Source organism: Tauraco erythrolophus, chromosome 14 (assembly GCF_009769465.1).
Source record: "Tauraco erythrolophus isolate bTauEry1 chromosome 14, bTauEry1.pri, whole genome shotgun sequence".
Lineage (NCBI taxonomy): Eukaryota > Metazoa > Chordata > Aves > Musophagiformes > Musophagidae > Tauraco > Tauraco erythrolophus.
Genome location: NC_141478.1, coordinates 20851189 through 20873774, shown reverse-complemented (window position 1 = coordinate 20873774; position 22586 = coordinate 20851189). Strand labels below are relative to the sequence as shown.

At 56.1% G+C, this 22586-nt stretch overlaps 1 protein-coding gene across 1 annotated transcript in view; it reads left to right on the top strand.

The window, feature by feature from the left end:
• LINGO1 (leucine rich repeat and Ig domain containing 1) overlaps nt 1–13475 on the top strand; it is a 132676-nt gene extending 119201 nt beyond the window's left edge. Inside the window, exon 4 of the mRNA XM_086620445.1 lies at nt 11622–13475. Coding sequence (XP_086476571.1) covers nt 11622–13475 — 1854 coding nt within the window. The remainder of the gene's footprint in view (nt 1–11621) is intronic.
• Nucleotides 13476–22586: the final 9111 nt, after the last annotated feature.

The following is a 22586-nucleotide window of genomic DNA, read 5'->3' as shown; positions in this document are numbered from 1 at the left end:
TTAACGGCTGTGCTGGGGCAAGACCCAGGTGATTCCCACATTGCAGGAGCAGCAGTTAGGAGTGACTAAGAGAACCCCTGCGGGCCATGCCTTGTCCTGCCAAGAGGATGCACAGAGAGTACTGATGCGCCAGCAGCAGTGTGGCTGTGCTGGGGGGAGCCCTGCCATGAGCCCCACCAGCAGCTCAGCCCTCCCTCTGGCCTCGCCAGCACCTCAGCCACCATCCCTTCTCCTCCACGGCCCCAGACCCCCATCCAAACAACATCTAACTGAGCATGGGACCAGGCTAGGCAGCAGGTCAGCATCCCTGTCTTAGAGGCCAGGGAGCTTGGCTTAGTTTTGTTTGTTCTCCCAGTTAAGCACAGAAATGGCCTCTGTTTAACCATTCTGCATGTTTTCTTCTGTAATTTTTTTTCACGTGTCTCTATGCACTGGTCAGCCTTTCGGTGCCCACGGCATCCTGCAGTGGACCTGTGTCCACACATGGACATGACTCTCCTGGGCTCCAGAGGAGCACCCAGGTATCCTGGTCAGAGGCCAAAGGCTGTACCCACTGACGCTCACATGTCCCTTGTCTCAGGGCTGGGGTCAGTGTCCTGAGCTGGGGACGGTCCTGCGGGTGAGCCAGGGAGTGGAGCAAGGACAGGGCAAGGACATGCGGCCCAACAGCATCCGAGTGATGCTCAAATGGCAAAACACCCGCTGGGAGCCATCAGGCTGGGCTGATCCCTGCTTTTGGGGACAGGCTGAGCACCGCTCCCTGAGGGATGCACCCATGGGCTCCCAGGCCCTGCCCTCGCTGCTGTGGGGTTCCTGGGCCGGGTGCCTGTGGTGCAGCCCAGCCCCTTGCGCCCCTGGCAGCCCTTTTTCCCACATCCCCCTATATTGCTCTTAGTTATCTCAGTAGGACTCATGATTCTTTTTTTTTTTTTGTCATTTCCATTCCATTTCTTCATCAGAATGCAAAACATTAAATATCGCTCTTGTAATTATGGTTAATTTCATAACCAGCACCTTAATTGGATTGGTCTCTGATGGGGAATTCTCGTAGGAGGGAGAAGCAGAAATATTTTGACGTGATCTATTCTTTCAGCTCATTGTTTGGATTTGAGATGTCGAGTGTGAAACGGGAAACAACTGATTTAGACCTCAGAGGCAACCTGGGGGTGGTGAGCGAAGTCTGAGCATTCTCAGAGGCTTTTCTTACCCTCTGCACAGGCACGTGGACAAACCTTTTCCTCCTGAACCTGAGCCTGACCTTTTCCTACTGCCCCTTTGGATTGGGGGCAGGCACAGAGAGCCAAATTGATACGGTCTAACCCAAAATGTGAGCGTGGGGAGCCAGGGCAGGCGTTACAGGCGAGCACTGGCCTGGTGGCTTGCTGCTGCCCCGGCTCTGCTGCCAAGAGGCTGGTGCAGCGTACCACGGAGCGAGGCACAGCAACGAGGAGTATGTAGGAGAAATAAATGGCAGCTGTAGCTGTGCTTTCAATGAGCGTGCAGTGTAGGAGCCAGATGAAGGAAAGGAATTAGGACCACAGTGGTGAGCAGCGTGAAAACCTCCTTGCCCGGCCCATGCTGGGGAGAGCAGCCTGGCACAGCTCTGCAAGCTCCCAGTGGGTGCCAGTCTGCTGCCAGGACCTCGGGGAGGTGGGGGACACCCAATGGGATGCCTCTTTTCTGCTGGGAATCAGGCAGGCAAGGGTCCACCAGCATCTCCGAGCCCGGAGAGAGTCACCAGCCCCTCTTGCTCCCTGGTGAACTGGGTTATTTCAGCATTGCCGCTGAGGGCAGCAAGTCCTGCGGGGGCCCCCAGCGCTCAGCTGGGGCTGTGCCATGCCATGGCTGTCCCACGGAGCCGGCGCTCCGCGTATCACACCGACGCTTTGGGCTTGAGCTACGATTTGCTCTGGGAAACATGGAGTTGCGCTGCCATTAGGTGCTGCCATTAAACTGATTTGTGCTCAGCCTGTTTATCCTTTTCAATGGGAAACGATACAGAAGCTGAACCGAAATGGAAACCCTGGCCTTGCATTTCCGATTTAATTTCTATGCACTGTGTTTCCCCGTGATTACTTTTGTTCTCACATACAGCGCAGAGCGCAGTCTCTGTATTATTATCAGCATCGCTGGGGAGAAGGAGGAAGGGGTGGAAAGCATCTCTTTCAGCTCTAGCCAAACACAACAAAGCCACCCCAAAGCAGCCCTCCATCCAGGGCAGCGGGGAACCGCTCCATCCCCATGGTGGGTCCCTCCTCCTTCTCTGTGCCCACAGGCTCAGCGCGCTCGCCCGCTGGAAGACAGAAGAGGCCAGGGAACAGCAAGGCTTCCCGTGGCACGGCCAAGCCCCTATCATAGGCATTACACCGGCTGTGCTTCTCGCCCCTGCTCCAGCTGCTCCGCAGCTGTGGGGCAGCACTGCCTGGCCGGCACAGAGCCCTTCCCCAGCACGATGCTGTGGGACGGTGTTCCCAAAGTGCCTGGGGCTGAGATTTGCTGGAGGCACAGCACCCCGAGCCAGCGCCGGCTCAGCTTGGGGCACCCTCACTAGTGAAATCAGTGCGTTGGATTTCATGAAATTACCCTGAAAAATCCCAGAGTTTTCAGTGCTTCATTTTCTCCTCTCAACCAGCATTTCCCACCTTTTCCTTCTTGCCTGGTGGATGTTTGAGGTTTGGGTGCGGTGCCAGGACCCCAGGAGCTCTATGCCTAGCCCCCATACCTGCAGAGGACATGTATCCATGGGGCTGGCAGGGCCCAGAGCCCGAATGCTGGGCAGGCCACATCCCACAGCACCTCCTTGCTGGCAGGGATTTGGGCTGGGAAGGGCTGGCGAGGCGAGCCCTCGTCCCCAGCTGGCTGGCACTGCCCGGCCGCTCGCACCCGCAGCGCCCGCTCTGCCCGGCTGACTGCAGGACAGGCGGGCTCAGCCGTGGCTCAGCACAGTTTGTTTTTATCTAATCTATTTTATTGTTGAATGAAACAATAACAGCAAATACAGGCCCTGAAGACAAGCCATAAATAATGCAAAAATCAAACAAGCGAGAAAGGGGGAAAGAAAAAAGAATTATACATGTAAAACCAGCACAGAGAAAGCCAGGCTGGGAAGAGGAATTTTCTCTCCGCGTTTGCCATTGCTTATGCTTTCTTTGGCTCCCTTTTTTCTCCACTTCTCTCTTTCTGGAAACTCCTGCGGCACTAAATTTGTTGTTTTGTGAACAAAACTTAATAATGGAGGGGGAGAGAGATCAATCTGGCTTGCGGGAAGGAGTCGGGAAAGGAGGTGGATGGAGAGGACCGGGGCTTTCATCTATCGCAGTGCCTCAAAACACAGCCATGCCCCTGCCCGAGCCCCCCTCCCCGCTCTGCCCCTGCATCCCGGCGGGAGACGGGGCAGGGACGGCTCTGCCGATGCCGCCCGGCACTGGCAGGGCTGTGGCTCCTGGCAGCATGGCACACACATGCCCTCACTGCCCCGTGCAGCTTGTCCCACCAGTGGGTTATCACCGAGCCATCTTTGCTGGGCTGGGCTGCAGTCGGCTTCTCCCGAAAGGCTTCCAAGGCCGCTTATTTTAGGCAGCAGTATAAAAATATCAAGGCCGGTCCTTAAAGGGAGGTAAATCAGCAGGTTTCTCTGGAGTCAGCGAAGCTGCCAGGTTTATGTCCTCTGAAGTCCTCTCGCTATTATCCCAAAGGTTTCCAGGGGAAGACGCACGCTCCGGAGCAGCCCTTGTACTTTTCTAGGTATCCTGTGCTGGCTGTGGGGTATTTAAGGAATGTGGCTTGGGAACAGAAGTGGTGCCGAAAGTATGGTCTAAGCTTAAATTGAGCGTAAGGATCGTGACCAGTCCCTGGCAGCAGCGTTGCTCGGTGGCACCGCAGGCTCGGGATGCGCTTGCTGGACCCCGCTTGCTGCAGCTGTGCAGCATTTGGGACTTCCATCCAGGGTTCCCGCCTTCAAGCAGTGGCAGGGACAGAGTAGGGAGGCAGCAGCTCAGACATGGTTTGACAGAGGCTGATGGCTGGAAGGGATGGGATGTCCCCAGGCAGGGAGGGAGCAGCTTGTCTTGGTGCCAGACAGCCGCCCCTGCCGGGCCCTTCGTGGGTGCTCCCAGGTGTGGCTTGTGCATTGGGATTGCCCGGAGCAGTGGCTCAGCCTGGCAGGGCCTGCTCACCTCGCTGCTGGGACGCTGGCACTGGCTGTGGCACCGGGACCATCCCCAGGGGCTGGTGCCTGGGTCTGGGGGAGCGGGAAGCCACTGGTTGCCAGACCAGGCATGGAGACGAGCCCGTACAGAAATGCCATCTGCTCCTGATCTGGAGCAATCGCGCTCTGGCAGCGGGGTGGCTTTGTACCAGCCGCATCCACACTGGATCAGGTGGTGTCCTGCCCTGACAGAAACGCAGGGTTCAGCACTGGCACCGTACGGCTGTGCTTGGGCTGATTCAGCAGCACCGGGGCTGTGCGGAGCTGGTGGGCAGGATGGCCGGGCTGCCCACGCTGTCCCCTGTCCTCCAGCCCAGAATCTACTGCTGCTGCTCAGGGCTGGTGCCAGGGCTGCTCGGAGGGCTGCTGGGGAGCTCAGGGGAGTGCAGAAGATGTTCAGGTACTGCTCAAGCCCGTGCCCAGGGAAGATCAATGCTCCCTCCGGTGCAAGGAGGAAGGGCGCCTGCTGGCCGCAGCTGGGCCATGCTGGGAGGAGAAGGCAGTTTTCTTCCAGCATGAGCAGGAGCGGGGCATCGTGGCCCAGGGCCTGGCAGCTGCCGATGCCCTGCTGTCCCCAAAGGGCCTTTGCCAGCGCTGCCTCGGGGACGGCCGTGTCCCACGCCACCTTGCCCGGCCACGGGCATGTCGAGGCAGATCGCAGGAGATGCCTTCACAATGTCATCGTGACCCTGGCGGCTCTGCCAGAAGATGGTCATTGGACAGACCTTTCTTTCACCTCTCCGGTGCAAATGTTTCCATAGCCATAAGAAGAGGCTGGGGTTTTTCCATCCTCCTTTCACAGCTACAGACAGGGAAGAAAATGTATCTTGAGAGTCCCTCGTGCTATACTGAAGCCTCCTCTGCCCAGCGCTTGCTCATCACTTGAGTGCCTCCTGAGCTGGGTGCCTTCGGGTGAGCACCTGAAACACCCTGGTGACCCAGCCCATGTCCACAGAGGCAGGAATCCCAAGGAGGTTGGCCAAAATAAAGAAAGAAAAAGGAGAAACCCCATTCAACTACCTGATGCATGTCCTTTGCAGCCTCCCAGCGCACACCATCCTCCTGCTCTCCTGCTGACCCAGCCTAAAACACCTCCGGTGCTGGAGTCCCAAGGCCGACCCTTGAGAGATATCCCCCCAGCAAACACAGCTCTCCTGTTCTTTGTCTTGCAAGCAGAAAAAAAAGTCAGCCTCCTCCCAGCTTGCCTGACTCGGGAAGTGTTGAACTGCCAGCTGGCAGCGGCAGCGGTGGGCCAGCCCGCGCCCTGGCCACCTCCATCGATGGGTAGGGGAGCGCGGCTGGCTCCGAGCCCACGCTCCACGCTGCGCTGCACCCTTACGCTCCTCGTTTATCTCTTGCTAGCTCAGGGCTTTACACCCCGGGCATCCACAGCTGCCTTTGCAATTACTTATTGATCACTTGTCAGGATGTTTTCTTTGCTGATGGGGCACTGAAGCATGTGCCGCCAAAGAGAGAGAAAAGACGTTAAAAACGAAGGGGCAAAGGTGTGAGGAGGGTGAGCAGCTCTTGCACAGATGTGATCGCAGCAAGAAACAGCCTCAGCGAAAGCCGCTCTGAGCTTCAGCATCTTGCAGAGGTGACCAGGATCTCCTTCCCATCGCCCTGCTCCAATAACCTGCCTGCCGAGCCTGAAAACCACTCTCCAGGTTGGCTCTGGGCCATTCCCAATTGTCCCCTCGCCATACGTATCTGTCCCTTCGTGGGATCAAGCTGTCCACAGTCTGGAGCTAAACCAGTGGACAGCTGGGCCAAAGCCTCTCCCCTCCAGCATCCCAGCCCCTCAGCCCTCTTTAGAGCTCTTCTCCTCCCCCTTGCATCCCTCCCTCCCCTTTTTTCTGCTTTTCCTGCCCTTTGGCTTGGTGCTTGCCCCATACAATCCCCTGGGGCACCCCGGTTTGAGCGGAAGAGCCCGTGGCCACGAGGAAACGCCATTGCGGGGCAGTCCGGTGGGAGCCGGGGGTATTTGGAGCCGGCCAGGCGGTGTCAGTGCTGGAAGGGGATTTGCATCTTAAATACTTCTTGGTGCTCTTTTACAGCCTCGGAGCAACTGCCAGAGCAGATCAGGTTGCCACACACCTATTCCAGGCTCCTGCCTCCGAGCAGCTGAAAGCAGATACTTCAGAAGGCTGAGCAAAAGCTCCCGGCTGGAGAGCCCTGGCTTGCCGTGGGTGAGGGGGAGCCAGGGCCCTGGGCAGCGTGGGGCTGGTGGGACTGGGGGTGGTCCCCTCGCTGGCCAACCTGCCACGGTTCATTGCTTTGTGCAAATCTCTTGTGTGTCCCCACTGCCCTGAACGAGGCACTGCTGGAGGGGGCTTTCTCAGCCCCTGCCTGCTCCTCCCCCTTCTTACACCCTCCTGTGCTGCTTCTGGAGGAGGACACAGGGCAGCCCTTTGCGCTGTGGCAGCCTGTTTTCATGCTCTTCATTAGCAGCCCGTCCGTTAATGAATGCCCAGAGGAAATGTGGCGGCAGCTTTCCATCACCCAGGCCAGCGCTGTGCCTCCAGCCACCCCGTCTGCTGCCCACCAGCCAGCCCTGGCAGTGCCTGGGGATCCTTTAGGCTCTCCCTCTTTGCTTGGGTAAACCCAGCATGGTCCCAGGAAGGAAACCATCCCCTCCACCCTGTGTGCTCGGGCCCCTGCTCCCACCCATCCCTGACCATCCCTGGGCACCAGGGAGGAGGGCAGTGGTGACCGACACTTGTCTCCGGGAACTGGGTGGGAAAAAAGGAGGAGGAGGAGGGAGCATGTGGGGTGGGGAGGAAGGAGAGATAAAGCAAAAGGGCCCACCAATGCGCGCTGGACGCAGGGGGAATGATGGAGAGAGGAGGAAATGGGCACGAACGTGTTTGGCAAATTAAAGCTTCTCCCTTTGTTTTGCTGCTTTGCAGAGAGCTACAGGAACACTTAGTGCAGAGCCTGGGGTCTGGATAAGCAACTCTTTTAGCAGCAGGAAAGGTTGTTAAATATTTATTTGTAAACCTGGAGTCTTTATCTCTAAAACGTAGTCAAGTTCAATAAAATTTGATTTAGCTGGAGCAGCTTAGAGGAGACGAGAGCGCTGAGGCTCAGCGCTGTGTCTCAGCAGCTTCATGTGAAGGTGGCAGATGGAGCTGGAGGTGCACCCATGGCTGCCCCGCACCCGTACTGGTAGCCACACTGCAGCCCAGCGTGGGTGCCCGTGCTGCTGGGATCAGGCTCACTCCTGTGCACCCTCCCAGCACCGCAGCAAGGTCGGCTCCTGCAGGGATGGATGGGGTAGGGGATGTGCTCCCCAGACCCTGCCGAACCCCCTCATCACTGTGGGCCCCTCCCAGGGATATGGCTTGCATCGTCCTAAATTGCCTGTCGTCGTTCGATGCTCTTGAAAGCATCTGGTTCAAGGGTGAACGTCTCCCGTGCTGTAATTTATGGCTGCCAGGTGGGGGTTATAGCTGACTCGGGGATTTTTTTGCCGCTCGCTCGCTGTCAGCGCAGCAGACAGATCGCTCGGTGCTGAGGAGCATCGGTCCAGCCCCAACTGCCAGCACCCCTGTGGGGCGGTGTGCAGGGGACAGCCCGGGGACAGCCATGACAATGGCATAGCCAGGTGTGCTGCCCACCCCGTGGGGCAGGATGGCGGCAGCAGCCCCGGGACCAAACCCAGGTGCCAAGCCTGGGCCCTCTCCTGGGTCCTCACCTGGGCTTGGTTTTCCCGGGGCGATTCCTTCCACGCCGGAGCACCCTGTGCCCGTCACGATAGCACGAATCCCGTGCACAGCAGTGCTCCAGCCCTGCCCCGGGCTGCTTGTCCAGGCACAGTCCCAGAATAGCATCTTTCCTCCCAGCGCTGTGCCCAGGTGGAGACACTCAGCAGGTCCTGCTGCGTTCGGCACCGAGGCAGCGCAGCTCCAGCGCGCCCATCTGCGCCTCTCGGGCCCAGTCTAGCAGCTTCCCTGGGGGAAGGGGTTGTACTTCGGAGCCCTCATCCCCAGGCGGCATGGTGGCGAGGACAGGGGTCAGTGGATGCCATAGCTCTGGGCGTGATTTTTGCTTTGGTTTGCACTGGTTTGCTCAGTGCCTGAAGGCAGCGAGTCGGGCAGCTGCTCCTTTCTTATCGATTCAGTTTTTTCATGTGAGAAATGAGCCATGTTCACAGCCGAGGGCTGCAGCTCTCCCTGGGCTGGGCTGGGCTGTGCGTCACAGCCGTGTGGCCCGATTCTGCCTGGCAGCTCGTGCCTGGACACCCTGGAGGGGTGCTGGGGCACATTTCACGGTCCTCCTCAGAGTACATGAGGGAGAGCGTCAATTTTTGGAAAGCCCTTGGTGGTGCTTTGGCTCAGCCACTTCATAGTTTCCCACAGGTGGCAACTGCTGAGAGGAGTCACTGTTGTCTGTGCCCTGGTGACACCGAGTCCCCTCCCCAGGGTCACCCAAGGCGGCCACAGCCCCTCGCCCGGCTGGCACCCATGGCCCCAGCGTGGGCACCATGTGGCGCCAGATGCGGGACGGACAAAAGGACAGCCCTAACTTTGGGCTGAGGTTTGCTGATGGCACGCGAGTCCCGCCACTGTGGGAGGGCGTGAGACGATCACTAATGCCACGCACAGGGTGTTGCCCTCAGCTCACACAGAAATCACCATTCGAGTCATTTTTAGAAGGGCAGCTCTTAATGCCCGCCTCACCTTGAGGCACGAATGTTCCTCTCTGAAACAGCCAGAGGCAAATTGGAACCAGAAGTGATTTAAAGCTCATCTTAGTCTTTTTCAGCTTATTCATTGTCTTTCTCCCAAAACTCTTCTGTGACTCTGGCTATTAAGATTACGGATGTTTTTGTCAGGGATTGCATTTATCACGGATTTAAATTGAGCTGAGAACTAATAACATGTGAGGTGTGTCTAGACTTTAATTCTACGCAAGCGGGTTCGTCTCGTCTGTAACACCGTGCAGATTTTGCTTTATTCATCCCTCACGTCTCTGCTTATATTTGAGCCATCGACACAACTTCACTCCCACCGGCTCCGGCCACTGCCCCTTCGCCGAGGCCGGTGCGGGGCCACCAGCACAGGACCGAACGTGTTGCAGTCACAATCCCCTTTCTTGCTGGTGGGGAGGCAGAATTTGGCCCAGGGGAGACCCGGGCTGATGCGGGAGCCGTGCGCAGGGCCCTGCGGCAGGATTTGGCTCTCACCCCCCGCCCCGTGCCCAGCAGGGACCAGCGCGCGGCTGCACGCACGGGCAGAGCTGAAATTTCAGCAGAGAACACGGCCAAATAAGGCCGGCTGCCTGGCACTCTAATGAGCTGAGGTCTTTTCAGCCCTGGTATAATTAAGCCCCTTAGACTGTATTTTGGTTTGCATGCAGGGTTTCGCTTGCTTTGATGGCTTTCTCAGCACGGCTGCGAGGAGCGGGAATTGCTTTCTGCGAAACGCCGGCCGAGGGAGGCTGCGAGCGAGCCGGCACGCGTCGGCAGGCGGCTGCGGAGCGGCAGTGCTGCCGGCACCTCGTGGGCAAGAGAAGGGGCATTTGCTGCCCATGGGGAGAGGTGGCAACAGTGGCACGGGGAACCCCTGGCAGCTGCGCTGCGGCTGAGGCTGCAGCCCAAGCCTGGGGAGCAAATCCATGTGCAGCCCTTTGCCTGAGCGCTACCAACCAGTGGTGCCATCCTGGCTCCAGGGCACCGGCATGTACCTCCAGCAGGTCCTGGCCCCAGCCCCAACCCAGCGGCATTGCAACGGTAGCGGCAGCCCCGCTTGGGTTTGTGAGGCTGCCCAGCACCGGGGAGGCGATGACATGGGAGATGATGGATTGTAAACACTCGGCAACTGGCTCTTTGCAGCCTGGCCCAGGCGCAAGCAAACCCACTGGAAACATTTCCACCGGACTGGGATGTGCTGGCCCGGGGCCGGCGGGAGGGAGCTCGGCACCACTGCCAGGGGAGCTGTGCAGCATCAGCTCCTGGCACCGCCCCCCCCTGCACTTCAGGGGTGATGTGCTTTGGGCGGCCTCAGCGACCTGCCCCGCTGCAGAGGTAGCGGGAAAGGGGATGGAGGGGGACAGCAAACTGGGAGGAAACCGCAGGAGGATTTCTGTGGGGACTCTGGGACCTCACAGCCAGACCGCCTGGTGTGCCAAGGCCTGGTGGCTTCTGAGATGTTGCTGGTGGACGTTTTTACGGCCAGTCCATCATCCTTCATCCTTGTATCTTGCAAAGAAATTTTGAATAATTTTTGGGGAACAAAAGTTATACTTGGGTCATATATCTGTATGAAATGATGAATATAAACAGACGCAATGGAAGTAAGGCGCAGAATACGTACCGGACCCATAAATCGTGCCAGAGCAGAGGATGTATAATGATGGCTACAAACGGAGCCAATGGAAGTAATGTATTGAGTGTGTTCAGCGATAGCCATAAATAGCATTAGTGGAAGCAGTGCCGAGTGTACACGTAACAACGGATACCAACGTGGTCCGGAGTAGCTGTACATCTAATATGCAATATTAATATGATCTCATCCCTCATAACAGCTCGAGCAACAAGGAAATAAATGCAACGGAGGCGGCATGACAGGGAGCGTGCGCTTCCGCTCGCCGATGGGCCGGGGCGGTCTGGGCTGGGGCACGAGCCAGACCATAACCCCCAAGTGGTTCTCCCAGTGCTCCCCAGGGAAGGCAGCAGGAGGCCAGGCCTTTCCCAGCTGGCACTGGGCAGATCCCCCTTACCCCGCAGCACCCCCGGACCCACATCAGGCCGTAGCTCACTCCGTGGATACACGGAGCAGTTGCCGTTTCTCCGAGGGCAGTGGTGGTCTGCGCCGTGCGGGCAGGCATGGCGGGAAGCAAAGGACTAACCGCGGGGGGACACCGAAACCAGGCTGCTGCGGAGCCTGGGGGAGCGTGGAGGACGGAGACCAGTCCCCAGGGAGCTGTCACCGTCGCTCCCTGCTCGGGCACCTCGCTGCCAGCCGACTCCAAGCGGGGTTCCCCCAGATGCTCGATCCTGCGCTCAGCTCCTCTGTGTTTGCAAAGTAGCCTTTATATTCCAGCTCCATCTACAGGGAACGGAATAATTTCAAGAGCTTAAAATAGGATGTAGATAGATTTGTTTAGTATTAATTTATTTATTTTTAAGAAGCCGAGGAAGTGAGATCTGTCTGACACAGATTCCTCAAGGCTTTTCACTCAAAGTCTGTGCATGTTCAATCATCGAGTGGAAAGCTGGGGGGGTGGGGAGGAAAGCTGGTCTTGCAGCCAAAGGGCTGGATTTCAGCTGGAAACGAGAACCTCTGCTCTGCCTCGGCAGTGCCTTTCACCTTAACATCAGCTCTACCCGGAGGGTGAGCCTTTTACCGCGGTCGTGCCCGTCATGTGCTCACGTCCGCCTCGCTCTTTCTCTCCCCCGTGTTACCTGCAGGTGAGAGATAGGATGGTAGCTGGGGAGGCGAGTATGCGCAGCCCAATCCTGGCCTGCTGGCAGCCGATTCTCCTCCTGATGCTGGGATCCATCCTGTCCGGCTCTGCCACAGGCTGCCCGCCGCGCTGCGAGTGCTCTGCCCAGGAGCGCGCCGTCCTGTGCCACCGGAAGCGATTCATGGTTGTGCCAGAGGGGATCCCAACTGAGACCAGGCTGCTGGACTTGGGCAAGAACCGCATCAAGACGCTCAACCAGGATGAATTTGCCAACTACCCTCACCTGGAGGAGCTGGAGCTAAACGAGAACATTATCAGTGCCATCGAACCTGGGGCTTTCAACAACCTCTTCAACCTCAGGACGCTGGGGCTCAGGAGTAACAGACTCAAGCTGATCCCCTTGGGGGTGTTTACCGGACTCAGCAACCTTACCAAGCTAGACATTAGTGAGAACAAAATTGTGATCCTCCTAGACTACATGTTCCAGGACTTGTACAACCTGAAGTCTTTGGAGGTGGGGGACAACGACCTTGTCTACATCTCCCACCGGGCCTTCAGCGGCCTCAACAGCCTGGAGCAGCTGACCCTGGAGAAATGCAACTTGACCTCCATCCCCACGGAGGCCCTGTCTCACCTTCATGGCTTGATCGTGCTGCGGCTGCGCCATCTGAACATCAACACCATCCGAGATTACTCATTCAAGAGGCTGTACCGGCTCAAGGTCCTCGAGATCTCACACTGGCCCTACCTGGATACTATGACGTCCAACTGCCTCTACGGGTTGAACCTGACCTCCTTGTCCATCACCCACTGCAACCTGACGTCCATCCCGTATGTGTCAGTGAGGCACCTGGTTTACCTCCGGTTCCTGAACCTGTCCTACAACCCCATTGTCACCATTGAGGGCTCCATGCTCCATGACCTGCTCAGGCTGCAGGAGATCCAGCTGGTGGGAGGGCAGCTCACCATGGTCGAGCCCTTTGCCTTCCGCGGCCTCAATTACCTGCGCATCCTGAACGTGTCGGGGAATTTGCTGACCACCCTGGAGGAGTCGGCCTTCCACTCGGTGGGCAACCTGGAGACGCTCATCCTCGACAACAACCCCTTAGCCTGCGACTGTCGGCTGCTCTGGGTTTTCCGGCGGCGATGGAGGTTGAACTTCAACAAGCAGCAGCCCACCTGCTCCACCCCCGAATTCGTCCAGGGCAAGGAGTTCAAAGACTTCCCCGACGTCCTCCTGCCCAACTACTTCACCTGCCGCCGAGCACGGATACGGGACCGCAAACCTCAGCAGATCTTTGTTGACGAAGGCCACACGGTCCATTTCGTCTGCCGGGCAGATGGGGACCCACCCCCCACCATCATGTGGCTCTCCCCCCGGAAGCACCTCATCTCTACCAAAACCAACGGGCGGCTCACTGTCTTCCCTGACGGCACACTGGAGGTGCGCTACGCCCAGATCCAGGACAACGGCACCTACCTATGCATCGCCAGCAACGCGGGTGGCAACGACACCATGCTGGCCCACCTGCACGTGCGCAGCTACTCCCCAGACTGGCCCCACCAGCCCAACAAGACCTTCGCGTTCATCTCCAACCAGCCCAACGAGAGCGATGCCAACAGCACGCGCGCCACCGTGCCTTTCCCCTTTGACATCAAGACTCTCATCATCGCCACCACCATGGGCTTCATCTCCTTCCTGGGCGTCGTGCTCTTCTGTCTGGTGCTCCTCTTCCTGTGGAGCCGGGGGAAAGGCAACACCAAGCACAACATTGAAATCGAGTACGTGCCACGCAAGTCCGACGCGGGCATCAGCTCTGCCGACGCGCCGCGCAAGTTCAACATGAAAATGATTTAACCAGGCAACAATTTGCAAATAATAATGGTGGGTTTTTTTTAAAAAAAAAAAAATAAAAAGAACAAATGAACAAATAAAAAATAATTAAAAAACAAACATTGCTACAAACATACCGACCTCTCTCCTTCCACCACGCCCTCTGCCCCTGTCCAAACCCACTGCACCCGCACTGTCACCACCTCTTTCTCCTCCTCCTCTTCTTTATACCAGGAAAACATTCAGCCGATGTCTTCAGGACTCCTGTGTTTGTAAGGACTTTGTCTGATGGACTCTGGTGTCAGCTATAACTCTGAGAGGGAAAAACAACAGAGGGGGGGAAAAAAAGAAAGACAAAAGAAATAAAATCAATAAAAAGTTACGAACTTTCTTCTGTAACTTTGATTTCAATAATTATGGATTTTTATGAAAACTTGAAATAATAAAAAAACCCTATTTCCTATAGATAGTTGGAATGCAAAATCTTGACTTCTTAATCTGTCCAGTTCTGTCTCTCTGGCGAGGGCTTCCGCACCTCGCAGGCGTTTTCCAGCCGCCTCGCCAGGAACAGCCCCAGGCCAGAGCCAGTCTCCCGCTGACGCCAAAGGTTCGCGCTCCGCAGAGGGCACATCTGCGGTGGCTTGAGCTCACACAGCACCGAGAGGAGTTGGACTTTTCTTCCCAAGGACCGGCTGTGGGTTTGTAGCCAGTTCCCCTGGCAGCCGGGCAGCGGGGCCGCGGCGCTGCTGCATGTGCTGCAGAGAGGGGTGCGAAGCCCCTTCGCGGGGTGGGCAGCAGCTCGCCGTGCCCACGGCCTGGGGCTGAGAGCCCACAGGGCCAGGCTTTGCCCGGGCGGTGCTGGTGGCAGGACTGGGGGTACCTGGGGATCCCACTGCCTCTTACCTGGGGTGAGGACTTTGTGCCTGCAGTCGACAGGGAACTGTCAGGGTGACATGCTGTGGGCATCTGTCCCTGCAGGCTGGGATGCTGCAGTTCTACTAGTGCCCTTGCTGGCAGCACAAGCAGGCAGTGCCCTGCCCACCTGGGCACCCCCAGCCCCTGGTACCCAGCAGTCCGAGCAGCTCCAGCGCTGCTCCCCACCTGCCTGTAATGACTTTCACAGTGGTTTTTGGACTTGAGCACTGGCAGCCAGACTTGAGCACCTTCAGGCACGTCCAAGGGAATTTGGCTTCCAGGCTCGCAGGAGACCTTGTCTGGAAAAAAAAGAAATTACATACGTTTATAAACACACACACAGAGCCTCAGCCAGAGGAGAACAGGCACAAGGCTGCAGCAGGGAGGTGGTGCAGGCTGTAACGTGCTGGCTGCCCTGGCGCTAGCTCTAGCATGCCCATGCCCATCACCATAGTGTCTGGTCACCAGGCAGTGACCTCCCTTTGCTCAGCTCTGGTACTTGGGATCAGGAGGTCTGGGAGGTTTGTATTGTCTCAAGGAGGAAGGAGGAAAAGGGGAGGAATGGGGGATAAACTGCCCCCCAGGCAGGGCTGCGTTGCCTGGCGTGTCCCTTGAGGGAGAGGTGTGACGGTGCCACCCTGCCCAGGGACCAGAGCTTCCTACAGCAGCCAGACATGGCACAGGCTACAGAAAGCATCAGCATAACAGCGTCGTATAACAACTGAATTAAAAGGAGGGAGCCAGGAGGGCAGCCACAGAGGGAGAGAGTGAAATTAAGATACAGAGAGCAATGGGGGAAAGGGGAAAGAGATGTCTCAAGCTTTGAAAATAAGAGAAGCATCATCAGACCAGCACAGCCCTTCTCCAGTCAGCTTGTGCCAACTTCCCAACGCCTGGAAGGTGCAGAGCAGGGTGTGGGGTGCAGGCCACGGGCAGCCCTCCCGTGGGGCCTTTCCGTGGGAGAAACAGGGCTGGTACTGTGCCCTCGGGACCCTGGCACAGCCTGATGGCCTTTGGCCATGCTGGAAGCACAAAACATCCCTGCAAACAGCGGTAATACGAACACTAAAGGTTTTTATAAGCGTTACTGAAGCAGCAGGTGCTTGCCATCCTTCCTGGCTGGCACCAGGATCGGCGGCACCGCACCGGCGGCCTCCCGGCCCGCCCAGTCTCAGCGGCATCGCCAAGGTGGATGAGGCGAGATTTGCATGCTTGATTTGTAAAGCACTTAAGGAGTCTTCAGGGATCAAAGTCACAACAAGATGATAAAAAAATAAGCAACAGGAACCTGGAGCGCTGACAGGGAAAAGAATGGATTTGCTTTTCTTCCAGCAATGTGCCCATCTAGAAGAACCAATCTGGAACATCTGTGCTCGCAGGGAGGGGATTTTTTTGCTCTTTGCAGCTTTCTATTCATCTTCAAACAAAACATTTTGTGTTTCTTTCTCCTCAGCGGGTTTCAGGAGCTTTGATTTGTTAGTTTCTCATCTCTAACCCATCTTTCCTCTACAACTTTGAAACCCAAACTTTTTGTTTTGTGAAAGCCTTTTGCTTTTGTTTTGCTTTTTAAAAGAGCCAAAGCAAAATGCTTCTTTGCAAGCTTCCCCTCCTGAAACGTTTAACCAACATTTGCAGCGAGCTGAATACGAAACCACAAACAGCAACACACAAACCTGGGCCTGAAGCTGAAGGCAGCCACATGTGGCTCCACCTGCTCCGCAGATCCTGCCCCAGGGACCCTGAGCACCGAGGCCCCAGCCCTCTGGAGGAAGATGCCAAGCCAAGAAAGCCACGTACTGCAGCATGTTTGGTGCAGGAATCTCAGCCTGAGCCTTGTTGCTGGGACTGACAATAACTCCATCAGCGGCGCAACAGGCGGCAGGGAGGTGGACGGGGTCTCTGTGCTCCTGGACAGCTGTTAATGCTGGCAATGCGAAAGAGCTTCTTAATTGACTCCAGTTATCCTTTTTTAATGCTGTAATTAAAAGAGTTAATTCAACACACACAGATTAAAAAAAGAACAGTAGTAACCAGGTCCAACAAGGTATTTGCAGCCCACTACAGCGTCCCCACAATCAAAGGGAGGAATCAAGCCTTTCGCTGTTAAAAAGAAGCTTTAAAAAAGAAGACAAGAGAGAAATTTATTTTTTTTCTGCATAACATCTCGGGCTGTGCCAGTGCAGGATTTTCCCCGGCCTGGGACCTGCCACGCACCACCCAGACCCACACGTGCCCCCAGACCTGCTGCCTCTGCTGCTCAAAAAAAGCCACACTGCCTGCCCTGCATCCGAGCAGGGCTCAAAGACCCTCATTAGCAAGTGTGCCCGGTGCTCCGTGGCACTGCTGCCTGCCACGCAGTTTATTATCCACACTGATTTTTTAATCTTCGGTGCTTTGTGAACTGGATAATTTTTTTTTTTCAGTCACCGTGTGATTAAAGCAGATGGATGGAGCAGAAGAAAAGCATCTCAGAGTGGCCAGTATCTCAGCTCAGCAATTTTCATGGCTGGTAAAGATGGGAAAAAAAACCACCTCTAAAGAATAAACTCTCTCCTTTGCTGAAATTTACAGTGTGTTTCTTCTGCAGTTTAATAAGGGGTGAGAGAGCAGGGGCTGCGTTCCAGCATCGCTCTTCAGGTAACCGTGAGCTGTGTCAGAGCCAGACAGCACTTCTCACTTATGCTTTTTTAAATAAGGGTAAATAAAAAGCACTTAATAAAACAGCTTAAAAGAAATGGAAAAAAAAAAACCCAACAACAAAACAGGAAGAGATGTGTTTAGGGCAAGGAGGGAAGAAATGTGCCTTACCTACCCCTTGCTTCCAAGACTGATGGGAGCCCCACGGGGATCTCCATGAGAAGCACCATGTGTTGGGACGTGGCAGGGAGGAGGATGAGGCGTTATTGTTATTTGGCAATTCCAACCTGGGCACATCACCCACCCCAGGCGATTCGCTCCCCACCAGGCACCACGTGTCCCGCCACCACTGGCAGTGCCTGGCTCTCCCCTCTGCCGCCGAGGCAGGAGCAGAGTTACGAGCACCCTGTGGGAGAGACATTTATACCCACCGACTCCCCGACCCTCCTCATCAATCCCCGTGCCCGCTCGGCTCCTCTCCCCAGATCATCAGAGGCACACAGAGCAGGGCAGAAGGTCAGGTTTGAGACTGACACCTTTGCTAGCAGGGGCAAGGGTGACCAGTGGAGAGGGGGTCGGGCTGGCCCTTCGCCTCCCTGCACCCCCCAGCCCCCCGCTCTGCCTGCAGACCCCGGCTGCGCTCCCGGGCTTGCTGCCTTCCCCTGTTTCTATTAGGCCTTATCGCACTTAATTTACTCCTTCTCTCACTAACTGCCCTCCCTCTCTTATCTCTGCTTCAGAGTCAATTTTTTACTCTCTCCCTTTTTTCTTCCTTATCACTCGCTCTCTCCTTTTTATATATAAAAAAATTACTTTCTGCCTTCTGTGCTTCTCTCTCGCTCTCCTGCCATTTCTCTGCCAGGTGCTCTTCTCTCCCCACCATTTCAGTGCTTCCCGTGGTCCCCTCTCTGCACACACATTTCTGCCCCACATCTCGGCCTCCCTCCTCCCCTGGCAGCATCCCATCCCGCTCCCTCTGCAGTGAGCAGCACAGTGACACGGAGGGGAGAAGGGAAAGACCTTTGGGCTTTGCCTCCTTTTCTCCCTTCTCCCTTTCCTTCCCTCTCTTCCCCCACCCTCCTGCTTTCTCCCACTTTTCCCACCTCCCCTTTTCCTCACTCCCTACGTGCTCTCCAGCATGTGGAGAGACAGGGCATGGACTTTGCAGTGCCATCCCTGCTACCAGGTTTTTGCAGGACAAAGGAAGAGGAGGAAGGCTTTGAGGTGCACCCCGGAGGAGGTGGCTGGGGGAGCAGTCCTGCTCCCCACCTCCCTGACCCCACCGTGGGTACACGCAACTCCTCCAGGAAAAAAACGTGCCTATTGCTTTCCTCTTTTTTCTCGGTCCGTATCTGCATGCTTGTGATAGATTTACTGTGATTCTATCGGTTTATGATTAAAACCCATAAATTTTACTAGGCCTTTTTCTTATTTTCCATAATCCACAGGATTCAAGGCAATCAAATTTTAACTGGAAAGCATGGGCTGTGCAGTTAGGTCCCGGTGTAATGGGGAACGGTTCATTTCCCAATCCACCCCCATTACTGGTGGTACTAAAGAAATATTGCCCTGCGGAAGAGGTTTTTCCTCAATTCCCTTTAAAATAACGTACTTAGACGAGCAAAAGATGAGCGGAACAATATGAACCTCGACCAAAACACAGTGCTCCCCCATACTGCAGTTTGTTCCCATCCTGAGGTTTCCAAGCAGAGTTTCCCGGCGGACTCAGGTGGGTGCTGAGGGTTTGGGGGGGACCCAGCCTGGGGTGAGCAGGGTGGCAGTTGTCGGTCCCTATCAGCTGCCCCATCTCAGCTCCCCATCACCAGGCAGTGGGTAGCTCCAGCCCCTCCGGAGATTTCATCATGTGCCTGTTACGATCCAGGTAATAAGACATTTCATTCAAATGAGCAAATTTATTCCAGTGGCACTTTAATAACAAAATCAATAAAACTACACTTCCCAGCAGGGCTTTATCATATGCTAAAACTACAGCATATTGCCTGGATATACTAAATTCTCTCCCTGAAATAAAGTGCAAAGTTTAGGAGACAGATGACACCATTTGCAGCACTAGTAGGATAATACCCTAATAAATCCACGGCCACCTGGGCACTCCAGAGTTGTCACACGCTGCACTCGGTGGCCACTGGGAACTTCCCAACAGCAATGAGAGCAGGAAGGAGACCTTTGTGCTCCTCGGGCTCAAGGTGCAGATGTAGGGAGTGTGGGCTCTGGAGCACAATCCTGTGTCAGAGCAGGGAGGCATCCACGTACAGATCAGCCAGAGCAGACTGTGCACGTGGGAGCATCGTGGACCCAGTCATCAGCACAAGTTACCTTATCTGTGGTGGCTCTCTCCGAAAGAACTGGATCTGACCAAGCCTGAAGGTGAGCATCCACCTTGGGGACCAGTCAATCCACGTGGCAGGGACCAGGCTGGCCTCTCCCAGCAGAGCTCCTCGGTGTCACCACTAAGCTAGAAAAGAGATGGGATGGTCAGATGGGACAAGCCCAAGAGTCAGCAGCACCCTGGGACAGGCAGCTGCCCAAGGAAGCGCCTGTGTAAGAGGACAGTTGCTGCCCTGCCCTGCACATGGATGCCACCCCCTGAGCCCTGCGGCTGCTCTCCCACAGACCACTTCTCTCGCTCCCTCCCCACCTTGCCATCCCCCTCAATTGCTGCCTGCTGCTTCATCGCTGTTCCCTGTATTGTTACACTCCAGCACCTTGCCTGAAACAAGATTATGGCTCTTCCGTCCCCCATCACCCTTCCAGACCATCACCCACCAGCTCTCCAAACCCTGCCCTGCTCCCAGCCATTCTCAGCAGCCAGTCAGCCATCTCCCACCAGCTCCCTCCTCTTCCTCATCCCTCCAGCTTGTGCTTCCCAAGCCTATCAGTGTTCCCCAGCCTTGAGTGCTGCGAAACTAATTAGCTTACTACAAAGACTGAGGAATAATTAGGGACTCCACTGAAAGCATGAAACTAGGGCATCTCGCCTTAAATAAACACGAGGCAGCTTCTCTCCGCTCTGCTGACGGACTGCAATTGCTTCAAGCAGATGATTACACGACTCACCATCCCTTGGGTCCCACTCCAGGCATGTTCACCAGAGGTACCTCTGACTCCACCTCGCCCCTTAGACAGGTGCTTTCTGGCTTTTTTTGGCTTGTGTCCCTGCCACTAAAGCCAGCTCCTCCCCAGAGCTCATGGCTAGCCAGGCACCAAAGCAAGCAGGCAGCTTTTCTGGAGATGCGGAGGCTGCTGGTTTGGGCACCGCCTTCTCAGCTGTCCACCATCTTCAGCTCTCTCTAGGGGAAAGCTAGAACCAAGCATAGAAAATACTTAGCAAGAAAAACATTTGCAAAGTTTCTTTTCCAGTTGCCTCTGCTGGGTAGAAGAGATGCTAAAACAGCTTTTCCCCTGGGCTGCTCCAGCATAACGGGCAGCAGTCTGCCCTGCCCCATCCTGCAGCCCCTGAAGAACAGGGTGATACAAGAGGAGGAGGGTCTGGGGGCTACACAGGTGATCCTTCCTCACGCACAGACCGTCCTGGGGACCCCACGCTTAGGCATGTTGAAATCCTCTGGTGACACACAGGAGTTCCCTGCAAACCCGTGTCTCTCCCCAAGGAAACATCCATCCCTCCTGCCTCCTCAGGGTGACGAGCAGAAGACGGAGTCGGAGGCAGCTCAGTACGAGGCGTCTCTGACCTCCAGCACTTGCTCATCTCCCTGGTGCTGCAAACGATCCTCCTCCAGCCATTGTCTCTGCCTGAAGCGCTCCACACAGTTTTGTCACTTACTAATGATATTTAATAACAACGTGACACTCAGCCCCTGCGTCTCACTGGGAGACCCGAGGCAGCCGCGCCGGAAGCCTGACTAACGTCCCCAGCCAGTGCTTGCTGCCTCCCAGGGACGGTGGGACACGGTTGGGGGGGAAGTATTGCTTTAAGCCCTTCAGAAGAGCCCTCCAGCTCCTGCTCAGCCCAGACTGGGTATCTCCTCCTGTCCTCAGCCCACCCCTCCTGCCCTCACCCGTGGTGAAGAGTGCTGGCAGCCACAGTGGGAAAGGACAAGTTCTCATCCTAGGGATCAACCAGCAAAGGGTCTCATGAAGACTACAGCACTTTACATGAAGCCACAGCCCTGCTGTCAGAGGCTTTCTGGCCCTTAAGAGTTTGTTTTTTTCTTCTTCTTAGGGTTTTCTATTGCCTCAGGTCATCTGCCCAGACCCACAGCCACAGAAGGGAAAGAGAGGTGGGCTGGAGGTCCCCAGCAGCAGCCTACATCAAACCTGAGGGCACTGTTTCAGCATCAGGTCCCTGATGCAGGCTGCAGGGCAGATTTTCCTGCACCTGTGCTGGAGGGCTGCGCCCTGGCCAAGCTGTGCTGGGAAATGCAAACCTAACCCTCATCCAGCCACAGCTCCTCCTCAGTGGTCCGGAGAGGTGAGGGATCAGGTGTCCATCACCCACAGGAGGTTCCCTTGCCATACCCAAGGACACGAGCCTGGGGAAGATGAAAGACTTCAGCTTTCTCTCTCATGAGGGTTCAGGGACCGGGGAAGATACGCACCCTGGGAAGGACCACGCTGAGCCATCTCCAGGGCTGCGTCCCTCAGGAGCGTGTGCCCAGGCACGGGTGCTATCAGGTGCCTACGGCAGAGAGAAGTCCCAGGAGAGTACAGAACAACCCTAATTACCCTCCTCCTCCTGCGCCATCCCTCCCAGCCCCAGGCAACTCGAGGTTAGAGAGCTTCGGAGCCACACAGTGCCTCTGCACCATTTTCTTATTAGTCCTTAACAAACCTTTCTTCCTTGAAGCCATCTGATTGCATTATTTAATCTGCTCCTGCCCCCGGCCTGCCGCAGCAGTGGGTGCCACCCCCAGATCCTGCTCGGTGCCCGGTGCCGCCAGCGAGGTGCCTTTGCTCAGTACATCCCGCGCCGTACAGAGGAAATCTCCGCTGCAAACGCAGTCCTGCCCCCTTTTTTCCCCCCGCTGAAGGGTTAAGGCTTTGCAGAGAGCAGGTGAAGCTGGGCAGAGCAGGCAGGGCTGCCTGCTATCGTGTCTGCACCAGCAAATGGACTGGAGCAGCTGCTCCCTTCTCCTCTCCGGGGTGGCTGCTGAAAGGGACAATGCCAAGGTCGATTAGACCCAACCCTGGACCTGCCTTTTCTTTCTCTCCTCTTTTTCTCAGGGCTAGTGAGTGTTGACAATTCAAACAAATGAGAATTCAGGACAAAAAGCAAGAGCGAGGGGTTGAGACGCCTTCATCTAACCACCCTTCCCCGGCAGACCAGCGAGGCAGCTCAGCATCACCTTTTCCACTACAGCTCACTTGCCCATCGCGACCTGCTCCAGAAACCACAGGAGAAAAGACCCAAAGCTTTTTAAATTCCAGTGCTTCTCTTTCTTTGCGTAACCGGATAGCATGGTTTCACACTCACTATGTCTGCTCGCAGCACATAAATCCTTTGTGGCGGAGCCATTTTAGGGATAAAACCTCCACCTGTGCCATCTTACATCAGGCTGAAAACAGAGGCAGGGCCAGGCTGTTTTCCCTGGAGCAAACAGG